The sequence below is a fragment of the Perca flavescens genome, chromosome 7 (assembly GCF_004354835.1).
Source record: "Perca flavescens isolate YP-PL-M2 chromosome 7, PFLA_1.0, whole genome shotgun sequence".
Classification (NCBI taxonomy): Eukaryota; Metazoa; Chordata; class Actinopteri; order Perciformes; family Percidae; genus Perca; species Perca flavescens.
Genome location: NC_041337.1, coordinates 18,844,146 through 18,867,469, shown reverse-complemented (window position 1 = coordinate 18,867,469; position 23,324 = coordinate 18,844,146). Strand labels below are relative to the sequence as shown.

Genomic DNA, 23,324 nt, shown 5'->3' with positions numbered 1-23,324 from the left:
GCAAAATAATTCATTCTGCTGTTTACGATTTTACTAACTATTGGTGATATGTAGCTGTAGGCTATTGTTCATTTAAATTGAATAAAAAACGTATAGGGGCAAAAGATATATGTAATACATGCGCGATATTTGTTTTATTGCTCTATGCCCTGCTATGTGTTGAAAGTAGCCGGAACTATTTGTGCAGTTGTCACACTTCCAAGAACGTATTCGTGTATCAATATTAACAACTGCTATAAAGTATTTTTCTAAATGAATTATCTTTATAAATAATCGTATTGCTAGTTGAATATGTTCGCCAGGCCCACATGCGATCGGACAATCAGAGACTAAATTTGAACATTTGAGTTTAAACGTGAGAGACAGTTTCCCAAGTCTCGCATTTGTTTCCTGGGATAGGCCTAAATTGCCTTTTTGTGGTGCCAAACAATACGGACAGGATGCTGTAATTTCAAAGACTAATCCAGTGCATTTCCGCTCAGCTCGGACAAAACTGCCAGTTTTACAGCCCCTGTTGGAGCTCGGCTGTTTGTCTCAAATGCAGACGAACAAAGCAAACTCGACTAACTGGCTAGACGTCTGGGCTAAATTACTTTATGGTTTTAATGGACGGTGGTGGTGGACTCCTTCAAAGGAGAGTCATGCGCACGCATGCATGCAAGACTTTTGCCTTGTGAGCCAGCCGCAACCCCCTGCACTTCATCACATGAGTGGGCTATTAGCCTACAATTAGATGGGAAAACGTCAATAGTTATTGTGCACAAATATGAGTTCTGCAGAGCACTGTTATCTCTTATATGAGAGCAGGTAGCGGCCATGGCAGGGAAAGGATACAGCCCAACAACTACTTCAAGCCTGCTGTAAAACAGAGGAGACTGGCGGCATGTAGTTACAGATCTGGTAGTAAATGGCTTCTTTAACGCTGCTTTATTTCAGGAAAAGTACGTGATACGTATAACGTTTGGACAAATGGGGAGACCCTTTCTGTCCACATCACAAATGTTTCTGATTGGTGGATTCATTCAGGTTTAGGCACACATCTGTACACTAGATGACGCTGTTGGTCCATGTGTTGAGCAGGGTTAGTGCGTTGAAGGGCTTCTTTACAGCTCTGTGGCTTGGCTGAAAAATGAAGAGTAACCTATCGATGACAAAATGACAGATATGCTCATCCACCGCATTTTGTGTAATAGGCCACAGAGCAGCACTCCAGAATGCAGCGAGCTGGTTGTTGTGTTGGACACAGAGTGTGTGCATAAACAGGACTTTTATTTTATTTTGTTTTTATTTTATTTATTTTATTTCTGTCTCGTGAGTTACATTTTTATTTTACTTTTTGTCACTTTTTCGGTTTAAACACTTCTCTCACGGTCATAAAATGTATAAGTTAATTGGGATGTTGTGGTATATATTTTTATTTATTATTGTGTACCCAATAAAAATAGGATTATTTTGCTAAGACAGTATTTTCATTTTGACAAAGGGCAAAAATATCTGCATTTTGGATATGAAAATACGGCATTGCGTTTAGATTCTTAGTTTTTTTGCATTTGTTTTTCTCATATTTCATGGTGTAAATTAAAAAAGAATAACTCCATTAAAATACTTAAGAAGAAAAACAAAGAAACACATAATTAACATAACAATAACATAATAAATGAACAGCCAGAAACAATTAAACAATTAAAAAAAGACTTTAATAACAATTTGCATTAGTAACATCAATACAACACTGACAGCAGTAACAACAGCAACAACATTATATAGGTTATACTACTCGCACCATACAACATAAAAATAATAATAGTAGGCCATAACCTAATAATAATAATAATGTTGATAATAAAAATAATTTCATTTTTTCATTTTCAATTTCGTCTGTACCAGCAGCTCAAAGTCCCCAAGAAGTGTGCAAAAATGATTGGCAATCTGCATATTTATAGTGTGTGAAAGGTCTATAAATTCGCCCAGTGCGCCTTACATATTTTACGATGATGTGTATAAAACGTCAGTAACCGCAAAAAAAACCCACACTGGCATATTTGGAGATAGAGCCCATACAACTATTGAGCTGGGAAATGTGCGCGCGCTCATTGTAGCTAAACATCTGATGTAAAATTTTATGAACTCCTCCACGTGGGAGATTTACTGCTTATCCTCGTCGGTTTTACGGGGTCAGTAAGTGGCACCTAGTATTCACAGGTCGTGTTTATATTTGCGTGTGTCGGTGTTTTACAGCGCATGGTGCAAGTGTGTCGCCCTGGCCTTTACTCGATTACACGAGGATGATGTTATGTCTTATTCTCCTACATTGTTTCACTTGCATGTCATAGCTTCAATGTTGTCTTGCTTTTGCATTTTCAGTGTTGCTTTATGTTACGTTTTGGTGTTCATACTTCCCAATTGCTATGTTGACATCCTGGAGCCCATAAAAGCTCCACTGTTTTCTAGAAATGAGTGTATAAGCTTCAGTAGGGCCTGGCAGGGAAAACAGCAACTCATAACAGCTGTATCGGTTTTTAAAGAGGGAACCTTCTCTGCTTTGTACACCTCATAACCTCCATGCAAAGACAACAAGCGAAGTGTATGTGTGTAATGTGTCTTAGTCTTTATCTTAACCACTCCACATCTCCATTGATCAGCTTATAACAAAGCTTTTTGTGATAAACATAACATTGATCATATTTAAAGCCTCTTGGGTTGTTGGTTAAGATTAGTGCAGCTCTTTTCAAGGTGGATATACGTAGGGCCCACGTCTGACCGGTCGTAGGAAGATGAAGGGGTGGGGGGTGTAGGAGGGTGGGGGGCGCTTGTGGTGGGGGTGGTTCGGTGGGAAGCTAAAAAAAAGGAAAAAGAAAGAAAAGAGCAGCGTCTGTGACTGTGCCGGTGGAGCAAGCCAGCTTTAACCTTTGCTAAGGCACACCCAAAGCACATGCCATGAGCCGGGTTTGAGCCTGCGAAACCTGGGGAAAAACACTCACGACTGCGAGAGAAATCCGATGAGAGGAACGGCTCAGACAGAGTGAGCTGTCGTAGATTGTCCAAAGGGGCAGCGTTTCTCCTAGTTCCGGTTTGTCTGCCTGTGCGCGCTGTGCGAGTTGGGACCCTAAACAAAAGGCTGCCATCATCCTAAAGGAGATATTCTGCGAGAGAGCCCGTCTGCTTGATGCTAACTAAACATGAGCTCCTATTTTGTTAATCCTCTTTTTTCTAAGTACAAAGGCGGCGAGTCACTGGAGCCAACTTACTACGACTGCAGGTTTCCACAAAGCGTTGCCCGCAGCCACACGCTGGTTTACGGACCCGGAGCAGCCGCACCGGGCTTTCAGCACCCGTCCCATCATGTGCAGGACTTTTTCCACCACGGGACCACTGGGATCTCCAACCCCGGATACCAGCAAAACCCCTGCGCTTTGGCTTGCCATGGAGACGCAACGAAATTTTATGGATATGAAGCCCTTCCGAGGCAAACGCTTTATGGTACCCAGCAAGACGCAAGCCTAGCGCAATACCCAGACTGTAAATCGTCGAGCAGCTCTAACCCCGGAGAAGGACAAGGCCACTTAAATCAAAACTCCAGTCCCAGTCTTATGTTTCCTTGGATGAGACCCCACGGTCAGAAATATTTCCTATTCTTTCAATGTTACTCTGTAAGCGCGCGCGCGTGAATGTGTGTGCGTGCGTGTTTGTGTGTGTGTGTGTGTGTGTGTGTGTGTGTGCTTGTGTTATGTGTCTGTTTGCATTTGTGCTAAATATTCTTGAGTATGCACGAGTGTGTCTCTTAACTATAAAACGCAATAAGTCAGGGAACATGATGGGGCACATACAACCTGTACTGCATGCTGCTGTTAACTCTGCAGCACATGTCCATGCAGGGCTGAATTTTGCTTTAAAAAGTGCCTTTAAACAACGAATTGCTGATCACAGCTCATGACAGCAGCTCTTTGAAGTCAATTATCGCTGTAATAAGATATTTCACAAACTCTAAACGCACTAGGGGGAAGAATGAATAAGTCATAGTTTAAAATATGGTGGTGCCACACACACTAGTAGCATGCAGAGTGACAGGAGGGTTAGCTGAAACACAACATGCCCCGATTATCCAGAATCCGGGGTTTGGGGGTAATTTGACCCACAGGCCCAATGTGGCTCAGACTCATACAGCCATAATCATAAGGGCTTTGTAGATATTACCTCCTCTCCATTCATGGATCATTCTGCTCAGGCTATCAGGCTACATTAACTCCACACAGGTGTAAGCTTAATTTTTTATCTGCTCAGAGATATTTATCATTAGCCTGACCCCCATCTGTTGTTACAGTGCAGCTTAATCTCATCTCTTTTCTCATACTTTTCCCCCCTCTTCTTATTTTCCTCATGTGTGTGTCACTCTGTGTGTGGCTGAAAATCTCAACCAGGCTCGTACAGGCCCTGTTGCTAGTGAGGAAAACCATACTAATGTATGTGCTTCTACACGTAGTTTAAATACTAATCTAAAATAGAATATATTGATTTTGGTTTGTAGGAATTTATCATCAATACACTGATGACAATGTAGGACACCCTTGCCTAAATTTATAGATATATTAATTAATAATTGATAGCCATTTTCAATACAAATACAGAATATATTCTCACACTCACCCAGTCACTCTTTAGTGAAAGTGGGCGTAAAAGTCGGAGCACCTGCAGACAGATCTGTAAATGGCACAAACATAAGTAAAACATACAGTTACGTTTGGAAATTCCACACGGAATACGAACTGTATTGCTTAATAGTTTTACCCATCTCACACTTTAAATAAGAGCTCCCCCCCCACCGCTCTTGAGTGAATGTGAATATGAGTGAAAGCTAAATGAAGGAGCTGAACGATTAGTATTCATTAATTCTGCAAATGTAATTATAAGTCATCTGAATGATTTTTTTTTTTTTATTGGGGACCGTTGTCAGTCCAGCTAACCTCTTGGCTTTATTTTATTCAAGCCCCAGGCAGACGGAACGGGAGGCAAACCTACAGTCGTTACCAAACTCTTGAACTGGAGAAGGAGTTTCTCTTCAACCCTTACCTGACCCGCAAGAGAAGGATTGAGGTGTCTCACGCCCTGAGCCTCACCGAGCGGCAGGTGAAGATTTGGTTTCAGAACCGGAGGATGAAGTGGAAAAAAGAAAACAACAAAGACAAGTTTCCGGGTCAGAGAGGAGAGGCTGAAGCCGAGGCCGAGGAAGAGGGCAACGAGGACGGTGAAGGGGAAGAGGCAGAAGAGAAAGAAGCGGAAGAGAAAGAAGAGACCAAGGAGTGATTTTATGGTCCTTTTTATGGTTATATGGCTGAAAAAGAGAAAAGAGAGGTCCCATAAACAGACGAAGAGTCACAAGGAGGCAGAGAGCGTCAACTTTATGACCACCCTTTCATTATGTCAAGAGGGAACAGGAATCCCTCTTAATATTGCTGTCATAAGTAGACAAAATTCTCCCTTCTCACGATTATCCTAACATGAGTTGCATTTGGATTCTGTAGAAGCTACACACGCTTGTAGCTCATTTTCTTTGATAGAACAGTCACCCTTGCCAAAAGAGGGTCAATTAAAACGCATGTTAGATGGAAAATGGCTTATTTTTTTTATACCAATTTTGCTTTTAATAATTGTATCAGAAGCATAGCCAAATAAGATCAAAACATGACCAACGCCGACCTGTGTTGTAAATATATTATAGCCTACATTTAAAAGAACATGGACGTCATTTCAGAGTAGCCTTTCCGAAATTGTAAGCGAAATGTATGGCCTATAACTTAGTAGTAAGTGTTCAAACATCATCGCAGCAGTTACATTGGCTAACGACCTGTGTAGAAACCACAAGTTTTATTATTCTAATTGTTACTGTTACTGTTTTACTCGTTTTCATGTGAATGGCCTAGACAAAGATAGCCATTAGCTCCTCAGACATCTTTTTCTAGGATTACCAGGGAAATGCAATCGTTTGAAATCCTTTGATGCTACCTAAACCTGGGGGAATTGCAATAGAGATTTCTGAATATAGAGATTTCATATGGTTTTAATTTTAAAAGTGTTCTATATCATCATTATATTAAGTTATGTATGTAGCATTTAGCCTACCCAATATACAATATACACTTGTTGAAGACAATTTGTGAGTCTTGGGAAGACAATTAGTTTAAAGCCAAGCAAACTATTTTGAGATTGTACCACGGCACTACCTAAACTCAGAGCTTTGCCTTTGCTGAATTTATATTCCTCACTTGTGGCATCGCTCTGATTCGATTGCAAGCTATTTCCCCAACAACTAAAACTGCCTATAACGCACATTTACTGTTTATGATAATACATGCTACAATTACAAGGATTTTAAAATAAGGGAATTTTTATTTTAATGTGCTGGTGACATAGCGTAGTTGTTTTTGCACTGAATATAATCTTTATGTACGTCTTGTTATATATTGATGTTAACAATATGCTCGTTTCCTGGTGTTTCTCCTGTGAAAGACGGAATTGTGTGTCCCCGCCATTGTTGATGTAAAATTACAAATAAACAAAATGGCTCACAATAATTTCTGTTTTGTATTGATATTACAGCCTCGGTTACTGAAATCATTCCCTCCCCCTCACAGATAAAAAATATGTGAAGTGAAAAGCTAAGTCACAGTCCAGTCTAATATGCAGCGTACACATTCTGTTACCTTTTTCCCCTTCTATGCTTTTCTCTCTAACGACTTATCAACTTTGGGATGCTGTAGAGCCAAATATGAGCCTCCGTTTTCATATCCAGAAGTAGTTTGATACAAACAATCAAGACAAATCATTGAGGAAATGGCTAAACGTGCAACAATGGTGATGTTTTGATGATGCTTTGATTTTGTGCCCATATACGCTAAAAACATTTCCTGGCTGTGGCAGGAGGGGAGAGGAGGCGCAGGCATATTGAATAGCCTCTTGGCTAAAGTCAGCCTAATTTAAACTTTTCAACCAATTCGATTAAAAAACGCCAGACGTGCTTTTGCAGACGTATCCCTTTACCTTTTAAGGAAAGGTTGCGAATCCCATTCACAGCATGCTACTCTCCAAAGCCTGAGTCGTGTTTGATTCATCCTCTTAATAAGAAACTTCCTCTCTTCAGGGAGGACACGGAGCTTTTCTTAATGAATCTTGGGATGAATAATGGCTGTTTGAGATGAGATGAACAAACATCTGGCGTGATGTTAATAATCAGACTAAATAATGGCAAAGCACGAGGGAGGCTTTATCTGTGTATACCATGTATTGTGTGAAACGTTGTGTCCAGACAAACCTCCGGAAAGCACCAGAGCCTTGAAATCAAAGCGGATAGGAGGCCAAGTGCAGGTAACACCTTGTGTCTCCTCCTCTCCTGTCCAGCTGCTGCTGCTGTTATGATGACTGTTGAGAATAAACGTTCAAACAGTCAACATACAATCAGAGTACCACTGAAGTAGCACAAGCACTTCCATGTGTCTCAAACGGTGCAGCAATGTAGGTCACTTGAGATGTTGTTACAATAAATAAAATACTCAGTCCCGTATAGTAATCTGATGCTTCTTTTTCAAATCATGAAATCTGACCTCTTCCAACTACTGTTTGCAACAGAATTCCACCCGCATGTTACTGAAATACGAGCTGTATTTTTTTTTGAAGGCCAATAACAGACTAGTAGTTGTGTGTGCGTGTGTGTGTGTGTATATATATATATATATAAAAATTTTTTAGAACTAGGCTACATCTCGACTAATTAACAGTACCGTCTCTCCGTCTAGTTTTCTTTCATGTGTCATGCAGCAAAATTATTCAAAACGTCTGGTGCGTCTCCCTTTTACCCGTTCAGTTATAGACTAGATCTGAACAAGCTGAAGTGATCCATTCGATGTGTATATGAGACACTATACTGCAGACTATACTCTAAAGTGGGACTGTTATTCCTTAAATTAATACTATTTACTTATTAGGTATTTCACTTTAATTCAAAAGTTAAATACGTAAGTTTAATAAAAGTGTGATTATTTCTTAAGCTTGAAGGTAGATATGAGTTTTGGAAAAATGAAGGCCTAAACGGAACCATGTATTTTTTTGTAGACACATAAATAAATAAAAATAAACAAACCTGCGCAATGTTCTTCAAATAACGGTTGTTTCTTAATAGTTTTATTTATTTGTTTTCAGTGAAACGAACTTACAGATAAACAAAGCAGAGCAACATGTATTCAGTTAGTGTAGCCTAACGAATGAAAATGAAACCATTGCTTAGTTCTACGTACAGGCTTAACGATTGCATTTTGACTGTGTAAAAAGGCGCATTGCTTGCAAGCTGCTTTTCAATTTTCCTCAATGTAAGTCCATGCTGATACCACAAAATCAAATAGGGTCTCGCAGATCCTCAGTTTAGGGCTGTTTCCCCCCAATTGTGTCTTGTGTTTATCTAAATGAGACAATGTTGCGTCAAAGCGCAGCCCATCCACGGTGTTTATTTCTCTATTTACTTGCGTGTAGTCTTTAGAAAATTCCGGATGTGTCCCCAAGTCACAGCTATTCTGCACCGTGTGTGTGTGTGTGTGTACTTTTACCACAGGGTTGACATTACCAATAAAGTTTAGTGTACCTGCTGTAAACTTTATTGGCGGTGTAAAGCACGGCTCGGATGGGTCTGCATCTTTTGTCTCTGTGTGCCGAGGCTCAGTGTGGAGATCACGGCCTGCAAGGACAAGGTGCGCGGCTCATCCAAGTATGTAACTTAAATGCCTCGGATTATTTGGGTGTAGTGTGTGTATTTTATTCGTCACTGAGACTACGTGCCATCATTTTCTTGAAAAAACAAACAAAGCTAGAGGTCTTGTTCTAGTGGGGAAAAACCTGCGCGTTATGCTCAAATTAAATGATTTCTCATCTATTGTTCTCTTCATCTTGAATCCTCTCACTCTTCTATCTCTTACCATGCAGTATATTTGTCAAAGGTGAAGACATTTTCTTGTAAACCCTTGGTCGCCTCATGTTCTCATTTCTAAGATGAAAAAAATGTATGTCCGTAGTTTCAAATGGGTCATTTTTTCCTTCTCTGTGTGTGTTACTCATATATCCTGTTGAAAGTTAGGACAAGATTTACAGTGTATGTTGTTTCTTTGTCAGAAGGTTGTAAAGCGCGCGCGCGCGCCTGTGTGTGTGTTCTCTGCAGCCTCAAACTCCACCTTTAGCTGTTTCAAGTTTAAAAACTTGACTATTCTCCTTCCAGCACTTAAGGCTAGCTACATTTTACATAATCTTGATATTACGCATGTACCTTGAGCATCTAGTTGATGTTTCATGTGATCAGTGGAACCTTATATCTGCTTACTGGCATGCAATCCATCCTGAGACTCAGTCAGAGAGAAAATGGCCCAATATGGAAGTATCGTTTAGCTAATTGAAGTTTAATTGGACGTCTCTCTCTCTCTCTCTCTCTCTCTCTCTCTCTCTCCATCCATGTCTCTCTAAGCCTCTCTCTGTTTCTTTTCCTCTCTCCCCTCTCTCTCTCTCTCTTTCTTACTCACACACTTTGATTTCCCATTTCCCGTTGGCTTGGGTACATCATGGCATACAGCTTGTCCACCAGGGGAACTGTCATTTTTCTTTGACGCACGTCTAATTTGTAACATATGGGAAATCTTAGTATCACGTACCCTGTCGTGTGGCCATTTTTAGTTTAGTGCAATCGAAAAAAAGAAAAGGGGAAAAGATGGGTGCAAACATTCCTGGTTGTTAAAGGGAGAAATTTACAGCTGAGTAATAAAAGTTTACGACTGAATCCTCCCTGCGATTGGTTGCGGCGAGCCACGTGGCACACGCTCTATGAACATGAACTTTATGCTGTTGTCTATTCTCTGGTCCTTCCCTTGTATCAGCAGCAGACTAAGCTTTGGCGTAGAAACGTCTTTTTTTCTTAACTCTATTATAATACTATAATAATTTTTCGCGCTGCTTCCTGTGATATTCATCCGATCTCCGACTTCCTGACAGAGGGATCTTCGGGACAGTCGCCGCCTCTAGCAGCCGCTGCGTTTATCCCCCCCACCACCACCCCACCCCCCCGAGGCAATAAAGCCGCGACTGGGAAGAGAAAAGAAGCAAGCATGCCTGCTAGAAAAGACTTTTCTCGGCAAACAGACAGTCTGTCTCCATGAGCTCCTTATCCGGGATGTGAAGACAGTACGTGGGAGATGTCCGCTCTGTTGATATTTCCCACTCGCCTTCGTGACCCCTCAGCCGCTGTGTTGGACCACAGCGAAGCTACAAACTACGGAGAGCGTGCTGGGGTAAGATTACAGACATATCTCTATCACTCTTTCTGAATGTTTTCATGTTGTTTGGCAATCAGCTGGTGGTGGCTGGGTCGAAATAATGAATGATGCAGTGTGTGTGTGTGTGTGTGAGTGAGTGAGCGAGTGAGCGAGTGAGATGTCTATTCTGTGTAGTTGTGACCTAACCTGTAGCCTGGGAGGCTGCTCATTGTACCTTCCTGGAGCTGGTGTAGCAGCACCTGCGTGTGTATTGAACGCTTTAGCCTTCGTTAGCGGAGCATTTTAGAGATTCTGTGCCGATGTGTAATAAATTGCCTACTGATAATAAACTTTGTCATCACCCATGACCAGGCAGTGACAAATTACATGCATGTGCTCTAAATATTGTTTCCATACTTCACGTCATATTCAGCCTGTGCCAAGGGCCTTACTATCATATCATATGCAATTTGACGTACACGTACCGCGCACACGCAAACACACACACACACACACACACAGACACACACACACACACACACACACACACACACACACACATATATATATATATATATATATATATATATATATATATATTCCGGCAGTGCCCCCTAGCGATCAGAAGTGTTGCATGTGGAAGTGGGCGGGTGTTGAGGCTTGTTGTTTATGGCTGCTGGTTTTCGGCGGCGGTCCACTGCGGATGTCAGCTGACCCAGCTGATACACTGCTGCCAGTGAGTAACATCCATGGTAACCGCACGAGCTGACACCGAGGAGTGTTTCTGAGTGTCTGATTTGTTGTCACCTCGGAGAATGAGAGAATGGTCTGTTTTATTGTTTTGTTCTGATATAATGAGATGCAGTGATTTGTTGATGCTGTGACATAATCACTGACGACATTGATGATGAGCAGGATGAGATTTTATTTAGCCAACACCATTTTCATTTTACACCATTAGCAAAATATATTATCACAGATATTATCATTGAAACCACCAGCATTAACATTTTTTTTTATAACATTAGTTATTAGTTATGATCGAACTGCGTGAAACATGGACGGGGCCAAATTCCAAATACAGTCCACTTCTTCGATTTCTTTCCAACATTTTGACAAACATTGTGATCTAGATTAATTTATAAATATCCTCAGCATGTGGAACATCACACAAATGGGGCTGAAACCCATCTTTATACTAGTGTGTGTGTGTGTGTGTGTGTGTGTGTGTGTGTGTGTGTGTACTTATTATGTGCATTTGGAGTTGAAAGCGGTTGTCTTATCAAGGATCAGTTTGCTGAAATGCTCCCTCTGTGTTTTATTATTGTCTGTGCATAGACAAAATATTTTTAGTGTCATAAAGTGATTTCATGTGTTCCTGTCCCCTGCTGAAGCTCAGCAGTCTCTGCATTTTAATCTTGTGAAACACAACTATTGGCGAAGCCTGTGAAGTCTTATAACCTACTGTTACACACGTTGCTTGTTTTTCCCTTATGAAACATTGCTATTGCAATGAGTCGTGTCCGCTGCTGCCCAATAATATGCCTGTAGAGAGAGAGAGAGAGAGAGAGAGTCTTTTATACATGACGTTGAGGTTGGGTAAATCTTGGTTTAAAATAAGAGGGGAAAACCACAGTCTATTGTTTTGCCCTGCAGTGTTTTTAAAACCAGAGATAGGTTGGCATTAAACTCCATGAAGTCATGCATCTGTCCGCATCACCACATTTAGAACCTCACTTACAAATCCCGACAGGGCAAAAATTTTGCCTACTAATGGTCATAATTTATGATGTGTGGATCAACATGCGCTCATTGGGCAACAGCTTCCTGAGTGCTTAACGAGCATAAAGTCGAACACTTCCGGACATTAATTGGGCTAGCCAGCGATGGTAAAGTGCTTATAGAGGGCTTTACATTGTTAGTATGTGAATTACTCCTTATTAGTAAGGTTAGAAGCGGGGGAGAGGAAAAAGCATCAGGGGCAGACCAGACTTTGCCTCCCTCGCTGTGTTTTTAATCATGGCTGATAATGCAGAAATTTTACAGGCCCCATATAACTAATTCTGAGTAATGTTGTGCTGTTGGATATTGATGTATGAGAATGCTAAAGAGAAGCTCTAAGTTCATGGACGTGGATGGGCCCTGTTGTGTTGCAGGGGAGCAGGCTGTTAAATGAGGCCTTCAGAAGAGCCAATTAAAGAGTTCATTTAAAAACGATCCAACATGATTGTAACTAACATTAGAAACTCGACAAATATAATAATAAAAGAAATTCTGACAATACTAATGATGATGATGATGATGATAATAATAATAATAGTCCTGTTACGCATGATTTCCATCAGATGTAGCCTTCATTGCGCATTCACCGTAGATAACTACAAATCAAAAGCATACACATGAATTATTAATGCTATTTATTAATATCAATGGCTAGTTCTTAGTATCAGGCTATTTTACACATATATATATATATATATATATATATATATATTCGTCTTAGACCTTGCTGGTTCATTCGTTAATAATATCCTTTTAAAGATCGTGCAAACGTGGACCAAACGGCTTCTTTCCTTCCTGCATCAGAAGCAGCGTTTGTGATTTGCCTCACGGGCCGCAATAAAACGCTAAAACACGAGGGAAAGAATGACCTTTCTAATTCTGCACACTGGCACAACCTCGGCTGCATTCCTGCCTTTCCAGTCCACACATTGGCTTTAGTGTTCAGCCTTTATTTACAACCTAACTTTATGGACCAGTGTGTTTTTTGGGTGGGCTTACTAACAATTGAGAAAAATCTGTGCTTTTAAACCCAAATAATTAAATCTAATATGTAATAGTTTAAATAAAGCTTTTAAAAGTTCTGTTAATTTGAAAGCTTTTTATAATGAGTAAATTACAACAACTGTATGGTGACAGAACAGAAATTGTTAAAATGAAACAAATGCTTTCACAAATCACACATGCTGCTTCTGACACCGTGAGCATGACAAATCAGGACAGAAACACTGTCTGCCAAATACCAAATTCATCACATTTTGGGCGTCATTGCCTTTGTTTGAATTTAAATTCAAATTTCATTTAGCATTTAAGGTAGTGAATATACTTTGTGTTATGTAATGTTTTATGTTTGGTTACATCGTCGGTTAAAAATGCATTCATATAGTTACATCCTGCTATTGAGTTATACTGTCCCATGATCAACTAATTCGTTAGTTAATATCAAATTGAAAAGGAAATTATAATCCCAGGACAGCAGTACTGGGACATTATCCCTTCCAACTTTTGCGCTTTTTTTGCCTCAAATCTGTGCGTCGCGGATGTCACATATGGCCACGAATAAGGTGAAGGGGAACTTTTATTGCACCAGCTACTTCCTTCTCTTTGTTCTTGTCTCTTTTATGGGCTATTCAGGATCCCAAACAACAGACCAAACAGTGTTGCACGTTTAGGCTGCAAGTATTCACCCTATTGAAGAAATCAATGAAGTGGACCAATAGGCTGCTGCGTTTGAACAGACATTTTCAATAACTGTATTGATTATTTTATTGGTATGTATTATGGCTTGTTGCGAAATGTCAAGATAATGTGAATAATATTGTTTTAAATGAATGTGTGGATTTTTTTTCCTGTCTAAACGTGCTTGTTTTTTTAAAAATAGAATGCTGGTGGTGTAAAACTGCGCTCTTATCAGCTGTAAAAAAAAAAAAAAGAAAATTTTATTATATGGATCACAGAAAACTGGGTGAGAGAAGCTGGTCTCTTTTCTATCATTAATATGGACTTGTTACGCATTTACAGGCAGCACATTTCGCCCTGACATGCGCTCAAGTCTCGCAAATTTCTTGCAGAACACCTCTAAAGTAATTTCCAAACCCATAATTTGCTGCTGAGATAATTATCGGTTCCCCTTTCCCCTGTGTGTGTCAGAGGAATGCCGAAGTATGATCAGAACAGGGGGAAAAGGCGAACATCTGCATAAGCATTTTAACACGTTGCATTTTACTGTAATTCTACTGTGCGTACATTTAAAGCATATTGTTAATTGTTATGAGTTAAATAGACTGTATCTGAGAGCTGTGAGCTCATAGTGAACACTGGGCACTCTCGGCCTGTGGAGGACTTTGTCTGGCGTATTCTGACAGTCGCATAACTGATTAGATTTTCAAAGAGAGTGACAGAAATGATTTTCTTAGACGCAGCTCTTTACTAGTCGGCCGGACTTATGCACGCAATTTCCCTTGACTTTATGCCTCCACGTGCTGTGCATTGCTTTAATTTCTGAGCCTGGGAGATTGCTGCTCGTGTTGCAGGGCTTTGCTGCAGAGATAGTTGTTGGTGTGCTGGGGAACGTCACTTGTTTTATTGCCCTCACAGAAGAGAGACCATAAACGCATTCTTACCACCTACACCCTCCCCCAGTTCACTGCAAAAGCATTGAAATTGCTCACATGCCAGATAATTCATACACAATGGAAACATTAACAGTATGTTGGAAACTCGTCGATATGGCTGAACAATAAATTCTAATAAGAATTTCAGTCTTTACACAGAGGTGGCGTGTCCTGTCGGATGAAAGCATGTATAGTGTAGCCCATTGCTGCAGTGGTGTTATGAAATTAAAAACGGAGTTTTGGAAAAACACACACACACACACACACACACACACACAATAACTCAGAATCACAGGGCAGGGTTTTGCTTTATATTTCAGTAAACTGATTTAATAGCTGATTTCCTGAGTTGCACTCTATAAGACACATTTGGCGTTGTGTTCATGTGTTTTTATGCAAATTGTTCGCCTTGCAATGAGTGTGATCACTGTACTGAATGACACTGCCCACATTTCACATCAAACTTCCTCCCTAAACACCACATATTCTTAAACTTCAAGTAAAAATGTCTCACCCAGCCAAGCTTATAGTGTGCCACTCCAACTCTACGTTGTGTTTATCGGCATTTAGCACTAATGTTCAAGCTCTGAGCTAAAAGCTACAGTTTCTCCTCAACTCCTGCCTCTCAATTGGTGGAGAATGGTCAGCTGACGTTGTCATATTGTCTCTCACCGAGCCAAGCCTCGGCTATAACACTCGGGTTTGTGCGTCTTAACCGGAGATTGAAAATTAATAATATTGAATCCTCAAAGTAGCCCACGTCCAGTTAGAGAAGCAGAAAGTCACGGAGAAAAAAAGAAGACCTTGGAGAAAGGTGTGGTTGGTTGACACAGACGGGAAGGAGATTTACTGAGAACGAGATTGAAAAGAGACCGATAAAGACGTGGGGAGAGTTGGAGAGAGGGTTACAGACAAGGTATGAATTCTTATTTCGCAAACCCGTCGCTCTCCTGCCATTTATCTGGTGGTCAAGATGTTTTACCTAACGTACCCCTAAACTCCACCACCTATGACACAGTCAGACATTTTTCGTCGTACGGTGCTGCTGTGACCCAGAATCGGATATATGCACCTTTCTACTCTCCTCAAGATAATGTCGTGTTTGGGTCTGGCAGGGCACAATATGAATATGGATCAAACGTGTTTCTTCAAGACAAGGACGTGCTCCCCAGTTGCAGACAAACAAACATGGGACTCAATACACAAAGTCACATTGCTCAAGAGTACAGTTTGGATCAAGGAAGAGCAGGAGCGCAGGATCAGAAAACCAACATCCCGATCTACCCGTGGATGCAGCGAATGAACTCACACAGCGGTGAGTTTTACTACGACAAATAAATTAAGGAAATGGGCCAGTTTTACGATATGTCTTACCAAGAGAGTAAGTTACTTTTTATGGCCCCATAAAACATTACTGTATCCCCTCGACTTGTAGATGGGCCTTTGCATGTGCAAACAAACAGCTTTCATATTAAGAAAGATATAGTAGTTAATGAGTAGCGTGAGACAGAGAGAATACATTATGCTTTTATTATTTTAGATAATAAAGCAAAGATGCCCTATGAGATAGGATTTGACTTTCAGTGAAAATGTGTTTATTTTTCTTCGTGGATTTGGATCACAATTATGATTTTAACAATGAGATAAAAACTTATGCTCAACTGCTTCAAAGTATTATTAGAGCACAGCATGCTTTTTATGTCAAACGTGTCTTCGCCTTATAAACGATTAAATTAGTGACTTCACTTTGTATTTCAGCAGGAGTGGGCTACGGGACAGACAGACGCAGAGGACGTCAAATATACTCTCGTTACCAAACACTCGAGCTGGAGAAGGAGTTTCATTTCAACCGCTACCTGACCAGACGCAGACGCATCGAAATCGCAAACGCGCTTTGTTTAACAGAGCGGCAGATCAAAATCTGGTTTCAGAACCGACGCATGAAATGGAAGAAAGAGAGCAACCTGACCTCCACGGTAACTGGAAGTGAACAGACAGGAGCCTCTCCAGAGGAGGAACGCAATGGCGAAATTGAAGAAGAGAAGGATGAGGACAAGAAGAAAGAATAGTTCAAAAAAAGAAGAAGAGAAAAAAAACACCTGATGACCATCAAAACCCGACATAACTACCTAAAAAAAATCTAAATGGACTTGAGAGCGACTTCACTGCATGATGGCTACCCGCAGCTCTCCCACTTATATCCTATGTTGACTACAGGAGTGCTGAGCCTTAGAAATCGAGATTATTTCAGCCACAGCCCCTGTGACATTTGGAGCGCTGATTTTTTGTTTGTTTGTTATTGCAATGCCACAATTGTGAAAATAAAAAGAAGTATTAATTTCTACGTTATTTCTTATGCCAGTAAAATCTATGTATTACCCCCACACCCCATCCATCACTGTGAACTCTTTGATCACCTCACAAAATACAGTGTTGGTCAGACTTAACTCAATGTTGTACATGCCCATTCCACGGAAGGAACGGACCGGCGGACACTTTATTTTATAGTAGCTATCTAGTACTTGAATCATCCGCAGAAAAGTGTCCAGCATAAACATGAAAGTTGCACGAATAAAGACTGTAGTCCACACTCACAGACAAACACACACACACCTGAAATGCCTGTAAATAATCAACAGTATACTATGTAAATCCTGTGAGGACTTATGTGCATTTAGCCGCTTTAATAGACGCTGCATAACATACAATTGCGCTTAGCCCCCTTTTCTGATCATTTGAAACAATAGGCTTTCCTCGTGAGATAGATTTGTACACTAGTAATTCTTCACTTCTGTTTTGGAGTTACGAATTCATGTTTTGTCATAATTGTGTATCATGGAATAAAATATTTGTAAAAATGTCACCCTGGTCTTGTGTTTTTGGAAGCATTGCACGTTCTGAGTCAGATGACCGCAAGAAAGATTTCTTAAAACACGCTCCACACTCAGTGCGTGATTGTGGAGGCTTATTTAATTTTAATTTTATCATGACCTTTATGGTCAGGGGAGGCTGTAAAACCAAATTGGTAACAAATAAGCTAATGAAGTGATTTTAAAGCAAATGTTGGCCTCTTAAATGTGAAATATTCAACTTCATGATTGACATAGAAGCACGGGAATGAGCTGTTGTCCAATATGCAGTTACACACTATAACATTCCCGTAGCTGTATTACTAGGTTATAACACAACTCCCAGCGATGTTCAAGTTTCGACTCCATATGAGTAATACATTTTAACCATGTGAGCACTTTAATTCCTTTCATTATTATTGATATTATTGTTATTATTATTGTATATTTTTATTATATGGGAGTGTTGGTGGACTCGCAGTGTGTCAGGGGTAGAGAGCTCTGTCCGGTTCTGACCGTTCTGCCCCATACCAGACACCAGATGACGCTCTTGTCTTACTGTCCTGCCCTTTTTGCGCTAAAGATCTCTGCCTGGTCCTCAACAACCAACAGCTCAAAGTTTACCGGACACGTTTCTCCTATTCATCAATATCCCCATTGAGTATCAAAGCCAATTTATGACTGGCCAACATGTGCACGTGATCCCATACAAATACCCCATATTTGGGCAGCGCACGTCGGATCAAGAATTAAAAAAAGATACCAAAGCCTACTCCACCTATAAATCCTGGATTATTTTTTTAGGGCAGACAGCTCTGAATTTTCCAAAAGCGGCTACAAAGAAAGGCAATGATCAACAAAAACAAGGAAATAACCGCAACATACACGCCGCAGTCCTCTCTAGGTTAAAAAATAAAGTAGGCTATCGGTGATAGTTTAAAAAATGAGCACTTATGTTGACAGCTGCAATCTCAGGCAAACAAGCGAGACAACTTCTCCTAACACTATGTTTAGTTTCGATCTTTCTGGGCGCACGTCCAGCCGCTATGAGGGTGTTAATGTGAACGGGATATTCACTTGTCCCGTCCCCACGACCTCTGTTGAACGGGAGGAGATGAAAACTAGCCTGCGTGGCAATACGGATACTCCTCTCCCGTCAGGACCACAGATAACCATGGTCTCCAGTAGCTCGTCCGTGGACGCAAGCGGGCTCAGCTACTGCAGCAGCGCGCTGCTGGGACGAGGGGCAGACAGAGACCCGGAGAGGAGCGCAAAATCCGGCGGCAACAAGAGCCAGGAGAGCGAGAGAAACGCGGAGAACACGCAAACGGTGAAACGACACACAAATGTGAACCAGCGTCAGGACAGTGAGCAGCGGCCACAGATTTATCCATGGATGACAAAACTGCACATGAGCCACGGTAAAGTTTGCCTATTTTCTAAAGTGCGACTTAAGATGATTTCCCTTATTCACTCTTTACGCTGCAACACTTCTTTTCGCCCGTTCTAGTTTCCTTCTTGAGTTTTATAGGCCAAACGCAGGAAATAATAAAAACTCGCGGTCATAAATTTTATGACAAAGGCATCCATTGCTCGTAAACCTGCTCTCTTACGGTGAAGAGGTGATCTGTGGCGTGATTTATGGTGGTATAATTGGATAAGAGAACAAAACTGTGATAAAACTATGAAATAATATTCACAATTTCCGATCTAAGTATTAGTTTTTGCCTTGCTTCGTTTATAGTCTTAGTTCATGTTTTACATTATCAGGCTCACTGTGTGTGTGGGAGAAGCTTTAGCCTTAAATTGAACTCTGGGAAACACCAATGCCCTGACCCAATCATGAACTTTTCACCTCTAAAAGATTAGAATAGGCGTGCTCCTTCTCCATGCCTTGAAACCACTGGTTGTCTATAGGCTGCGTGTGGACAGCGAGCACATTTGCTGCTAAAAAGAAGCTATTTTTGTTTTGTGTTCCTCCATATGCAAACATCCAGGAGAACACAGCAGGGACGTTAAAAATATCCAAGTGTAAGAGCAGGAAAGGCCTGTTGCTTTACTAAGCATGCCTGTTCATGAGCAACTCTATAAATAGGAAGACATATCTGGAGAACATCAGATTCCATTTTCTAATCCCACTTCTTTAGATTTTACACATCTGTTTTTCCTCCCACGCTGTTTAGTCCTGTGCAACGGTATTAGTCGAGGCCAGTGTTTACAGGGAGGCCAACACATTATTAGTTATCTCGTTATACAATAAAATACGATTTCTTAAGTAATAGTATTGTGTATATGTTTTAATGCAAAATAATGTAGAGGGCCCTCCTTTCTTTAAACGGAGTATATTTATTGGATGTAGTTAGACCATCCTTATCAGTCTGACAGGCTACATTTTTATTACACAAATCCACAGTAAGTAATATCAGGTTATATAAAGACGTTTGATCTTTTAAATGAGGGTGGAAGTGGACATAAATTAATAGATGTGTGCTTCTAATGCTTATTTATATGGATAACCAATCTTTTTTTATATATAGGCCTATGTAATAATATTATAGGCCTACTATTATATTTATTGACCACTACAATGCTGCTGAAAGCTAACTGATTTTAATACCACTTCAGAATCGGAGGGTAAGCGGTCCAGGACCAGTTACACCCGCTACCAGACTCTGGAGCTGGAGAAAGAGTTTCACTTCAACCGGTACCTGAGCCGCCGCAGGCGCGTAGAGATCGCCCACACCCTGTGTCTAAACGAGAGGCAGATCAAAATCTGGTTCCAGAACAGACGAATGAAGTGGAAGAAGGACTCAAAGATCAAAGTGAAGGAATAAAAAGTGCATCAGAGAGCGGGGTGCATGCAGCACGTTTTCAGCCCCACGTTGCACGGTGCTGGAGTGCCGCCTGACCTCCGGATGAACTGCTTGGAGCAATGACATCATGACACCGCTCTGTGTGCTTCATCACCAATTATGTGTCACTTGCTGCAGTTTGGGACCTAATGTATTGAATATCACTCACTTTGATCAATCGGTTTACATTTCTAAATTAATTTGCTGCCCATGCGATGATAACCTCACTTTGCTGCACGAAGGGGACAAGAGGTTGAGGGGAGCAGGGTCCTTCCCGCTGCAAGGCCTTTGGTCTGCAGTGCACTGAAAGGCGGCACAATGCTACTATTAATCTACGTTTTTAATTAGGACAGGAGTAGTGGGGGATGGGTGATAGCCTGCATCATTTCCAACACTATCATGATTCACGTGATAAAAAAAAAAAGTTTAAGGTCAACGAATCAAAATAAAGACAAAAAATATGACTGGCTGCTTAAGAGCAACAGCGAGATAGTTTCCCACCAGTAGAACTACTTTTCCACATCTTTCTTTTTCCTTGGTAAATTCACTCTTTAATATGTTGCAGTGGTTGGATGTGTGATGTGTTCAGTGAGCTAAAATCTTTGTGAGTGGGTTTCTGTGAAGGCATCCTCCATGTTGTGTGTCATATCCTTGTGAATCTAAATCATTGTGTATAATTCAGCAACTGTATGTGATAATATTGTGATGTGCAATAAAGCCATTTCTCTCGACCTCTGTAAACTTAAGGCGCCTGGTTCGCACGAGGCCTAATAACGGTTTACACGAGGCCTAATAACTGATAGATGGCTTAATTGTCGATTGTAACCAATAAAGTCTCATCATTAAAAGTAAGGAATTGTCCTATGGTCAGTATGCACATTTCTGTTTGTTTTCCTCTCATATCAGGGGTAGCGGAATCACACAGCTGGTGTATATGTAATGACTTCTGCTATAGGTCTACTGAATTAAACTACTATAGCAAGTTACTTTACAAAATAGCCTACTACAGTTTTTCTTTGTTTCTTTTGTTTCATCCTACTGATCACGTTTTTTTTTTTTTTTTTTTTTATCCTGGCATGGAATCCCCAGAATTTCGTTGACTGACAAACGCGCTCTGAAGTTTAAGGCCCTCATAAAACTTTATTGCCCCTTTTCCAGCACTCCACCACAGGCAGACTGCCGTTTCCTGTTTTGTCAGGGAAGGAAGCGACACACTAGCCTGTGATAACACACCGCCCACAACACAACATGGATGCAAAACTTTGGTTTCCTGTGGCCGCAGACTGACGCGCCATCACTGTTGAGACCATATGGCAACTTTATGATATCGCCCTGCTCTTTAATCCTGGCATCATTACGCTGTAGTTAAAACAACACTATCTGCTACAGAGGACATAAAAAGCATGCCAGTTGCTGGGTGTCTGTAGCAGCAGCTTTTGTAAATGTAGACGCAGTACAGCCCAAGGTTATTAAGTAATTTCTCCATCACTATTTAAAGAAAATAAAAATCAACTCACCTCTTAAACTAATAGCTTCCTATTCAACTTCCTTGACGGTTATGAGAACCGGTCAGCACAGCGTCCACTTTCTCTGCGCTCTGTTAGGCCTAACCTATGCATGGACAATGTATTGAATCCCTTTTTGAATGTCTTTCTTTTAGGATATTTTAAAGTTTACAAGGTTACATATGCCAATTGCCCCAAGCAGGGCCTGTGAATGGTGCACAGGAAGCACGTGGTGTCATTTAAGTGGGTTTTATGGCCTGGAAGAGCTGACAAACCTTCGATATATACACATCATATATAATCTTAACTGTCCGGAATCGCAGCTGCTGGCTTCCCCTTATCTGAGGAAGAAAGGGCTTTGTGGCAGTGAGGATGCAGTACCTTTCTCCGGACTGTGTAGTCGGGTGGTGGGGAGGACGGAGAGCTGCTGCAGTAAGTTGCTTTTAACTTTGCCTTTACAGGCCTGCGACTGTGCTGTTATTTCACCGTCAACAAATAATGCGTAAGTTTTATATTAGCGTGACTTTGAATGCATGGCTTTATAATTAACGATGTGAATTCGTAGTGAATAAGCGTTTTATATTTTTTTTATATATCAATAACCGGAGAAATGTTTTTGATATTTTAAAGGAGGTTTGGTGTTACATATTTAGTCCGACAGAAACGATACCTTTCTCCGGAAATGCCGCTCTATTTGGGTTGTCAGGAGGATTATTAATTTTTCGCAGCATCATTTTTATATGTGTAGGTTTACCATATTTTAATTTGACGGAATTAAAAGCAAAAAAAAATAACCTGGATGTTGTAATGCCTTTCATCACATTAGAGATACAGTGGCAGTCCGTTTGATTCAACAGTTTGCTTGTTAATGCTGTCAGAGAGAGAATAGAAACATATTTGAAAGAGGTGACTTGAGGAAAATGAAAAGTCATCCATAAAATCATCTGGCGTTCAGCTTCACCATTCACCCCACCCTTTTTTATTTTTTGTTTAATTCTTAGTCAAGTCTCTTAGTTCTTAGTGTCACTGACACAATGTGTTGAAAATAAATGTGACTTTGGTTCTGTGTGATGCTAAACTGTTGTCTTATAGTTTGAAATACTGCACCAAAAAAGCTATAAAATACAAAACCTTATTAAAATGCTTCATCTCACTGTCACATTAACATGAGGTTAGTGTTTGTCCTCATGAGCTCCTGTTGTTTTAGGGCCATGTCTGGGCCAACAGACAGGTTGGATTCAAGGGCACTTTGCAGTGTAATTATGCCTGTGAAAAACAGTGTGAATGTAAGCTGGAGGCATGACTTTTGCATGTTTTTTGCACAATATAAGGAATATTTGTTTTTCACCCTCATACCTCTTTTGACGTGTTGTCCTCAGTGCAGGGGCAGATATTACTGAATTGATCAGTTTGGAGACTGATGAGGCAATGCATCTTATAAGCTCGA

The 23,324-nt window shown here is 40.7% G+C and overlaps 4 protein-coding genes across 10 annotated transcripts in view; all 4 read left to right on the top strand.

Annotated features, from left to right (window-relative positions):
* LOC114558104 (homeobox protein Hox-C10a) overlaps window positions 1-23,324 on the top strand; it is a 131,164-nt gene that overhangs the window by 90,632 nt on the left and 17,208 nt on the right. For 3 of the 6 annotated variants that reach the window (XM_028581846.1, XM_028581844.1, XM_028581848.1), the window contains exon 3: window positions 10,018-10,313. The exons of 2 other annotated variants lie outside the window; for them this stretch is intronic. The gene's annotated coding sequence lies outside the window, so the exon portion shown is untranslated. Of the gene's footprint in view, window positions 1-10,017; window positions 10,314-15,786; window positions 15,865-23,324 lie in introns of those variants that run through there. One more of the 6 variants, XM_028581849.1, reaches the window with a different exon arrangement.
* On the top strand, window positions 2,864-6,554 carry hoxc8a (homeobox C8a). The gene is made up of 2 exons (XM_028581859.1): window positions 2,864-3,615; window positions 4,985-6,554. The coding sequence occupies exons 1-2, from the start codon at window positions 3,180-3,182 to the stop codon at window positions 5,299-5,301; spliced, it is 753 nt and encodes a 250-aa protein (XP_028437660.1). The 5' UTR covers window positions 2,864-3,179; the 3' UTR covers window positions 5,302-6,554.
* hoxc6a (homeobox C6a) lies at window positions 15,353-17,433 on the top strand. 2 transcript variants are annotated; one of them, XM_028581862.1, is made up of 2 exons: window positions 15,353-15,986; window positions 16,433-17,433. In XM_028581862.1, exons 1-2 carry the CDS (start codon window positions 15,590-15,592, stop codon window positions 16,738-16,740), a joined length of 705 nt encoding a protein of 234 aa, XP_028437663.1. In that variant the 5' UTR covers window positions 15,353-15,589; the 3' UTR covers window positions 16,741-17,433. The 2 variants fall into 2 exon arrangements, with proteins under 2 accessions (XP_028437663.1, XP_028437662.1); XM_028581861.1 differs by having other exon boundaries at window positions 16,430-17,433.
* hoxc5a (homeobox C5a) lies at window positions 18,270-21,224 on the top strand. The gene is made up of 2 exons (XM_028581863.1): window positions 18,270-18,941; window positions 20,146-21,224. Exons 1-2 carry the CDS (start codon window positions 18,464-18,466, stop codon window positions 20,352-20,354), a joined length of 687 nt encoding a protein of 228 aa, XP_028437664.1. The 5' UTR covers window positions 18,270-18,463; the 3' UTR covers window positions 20,355-21,224.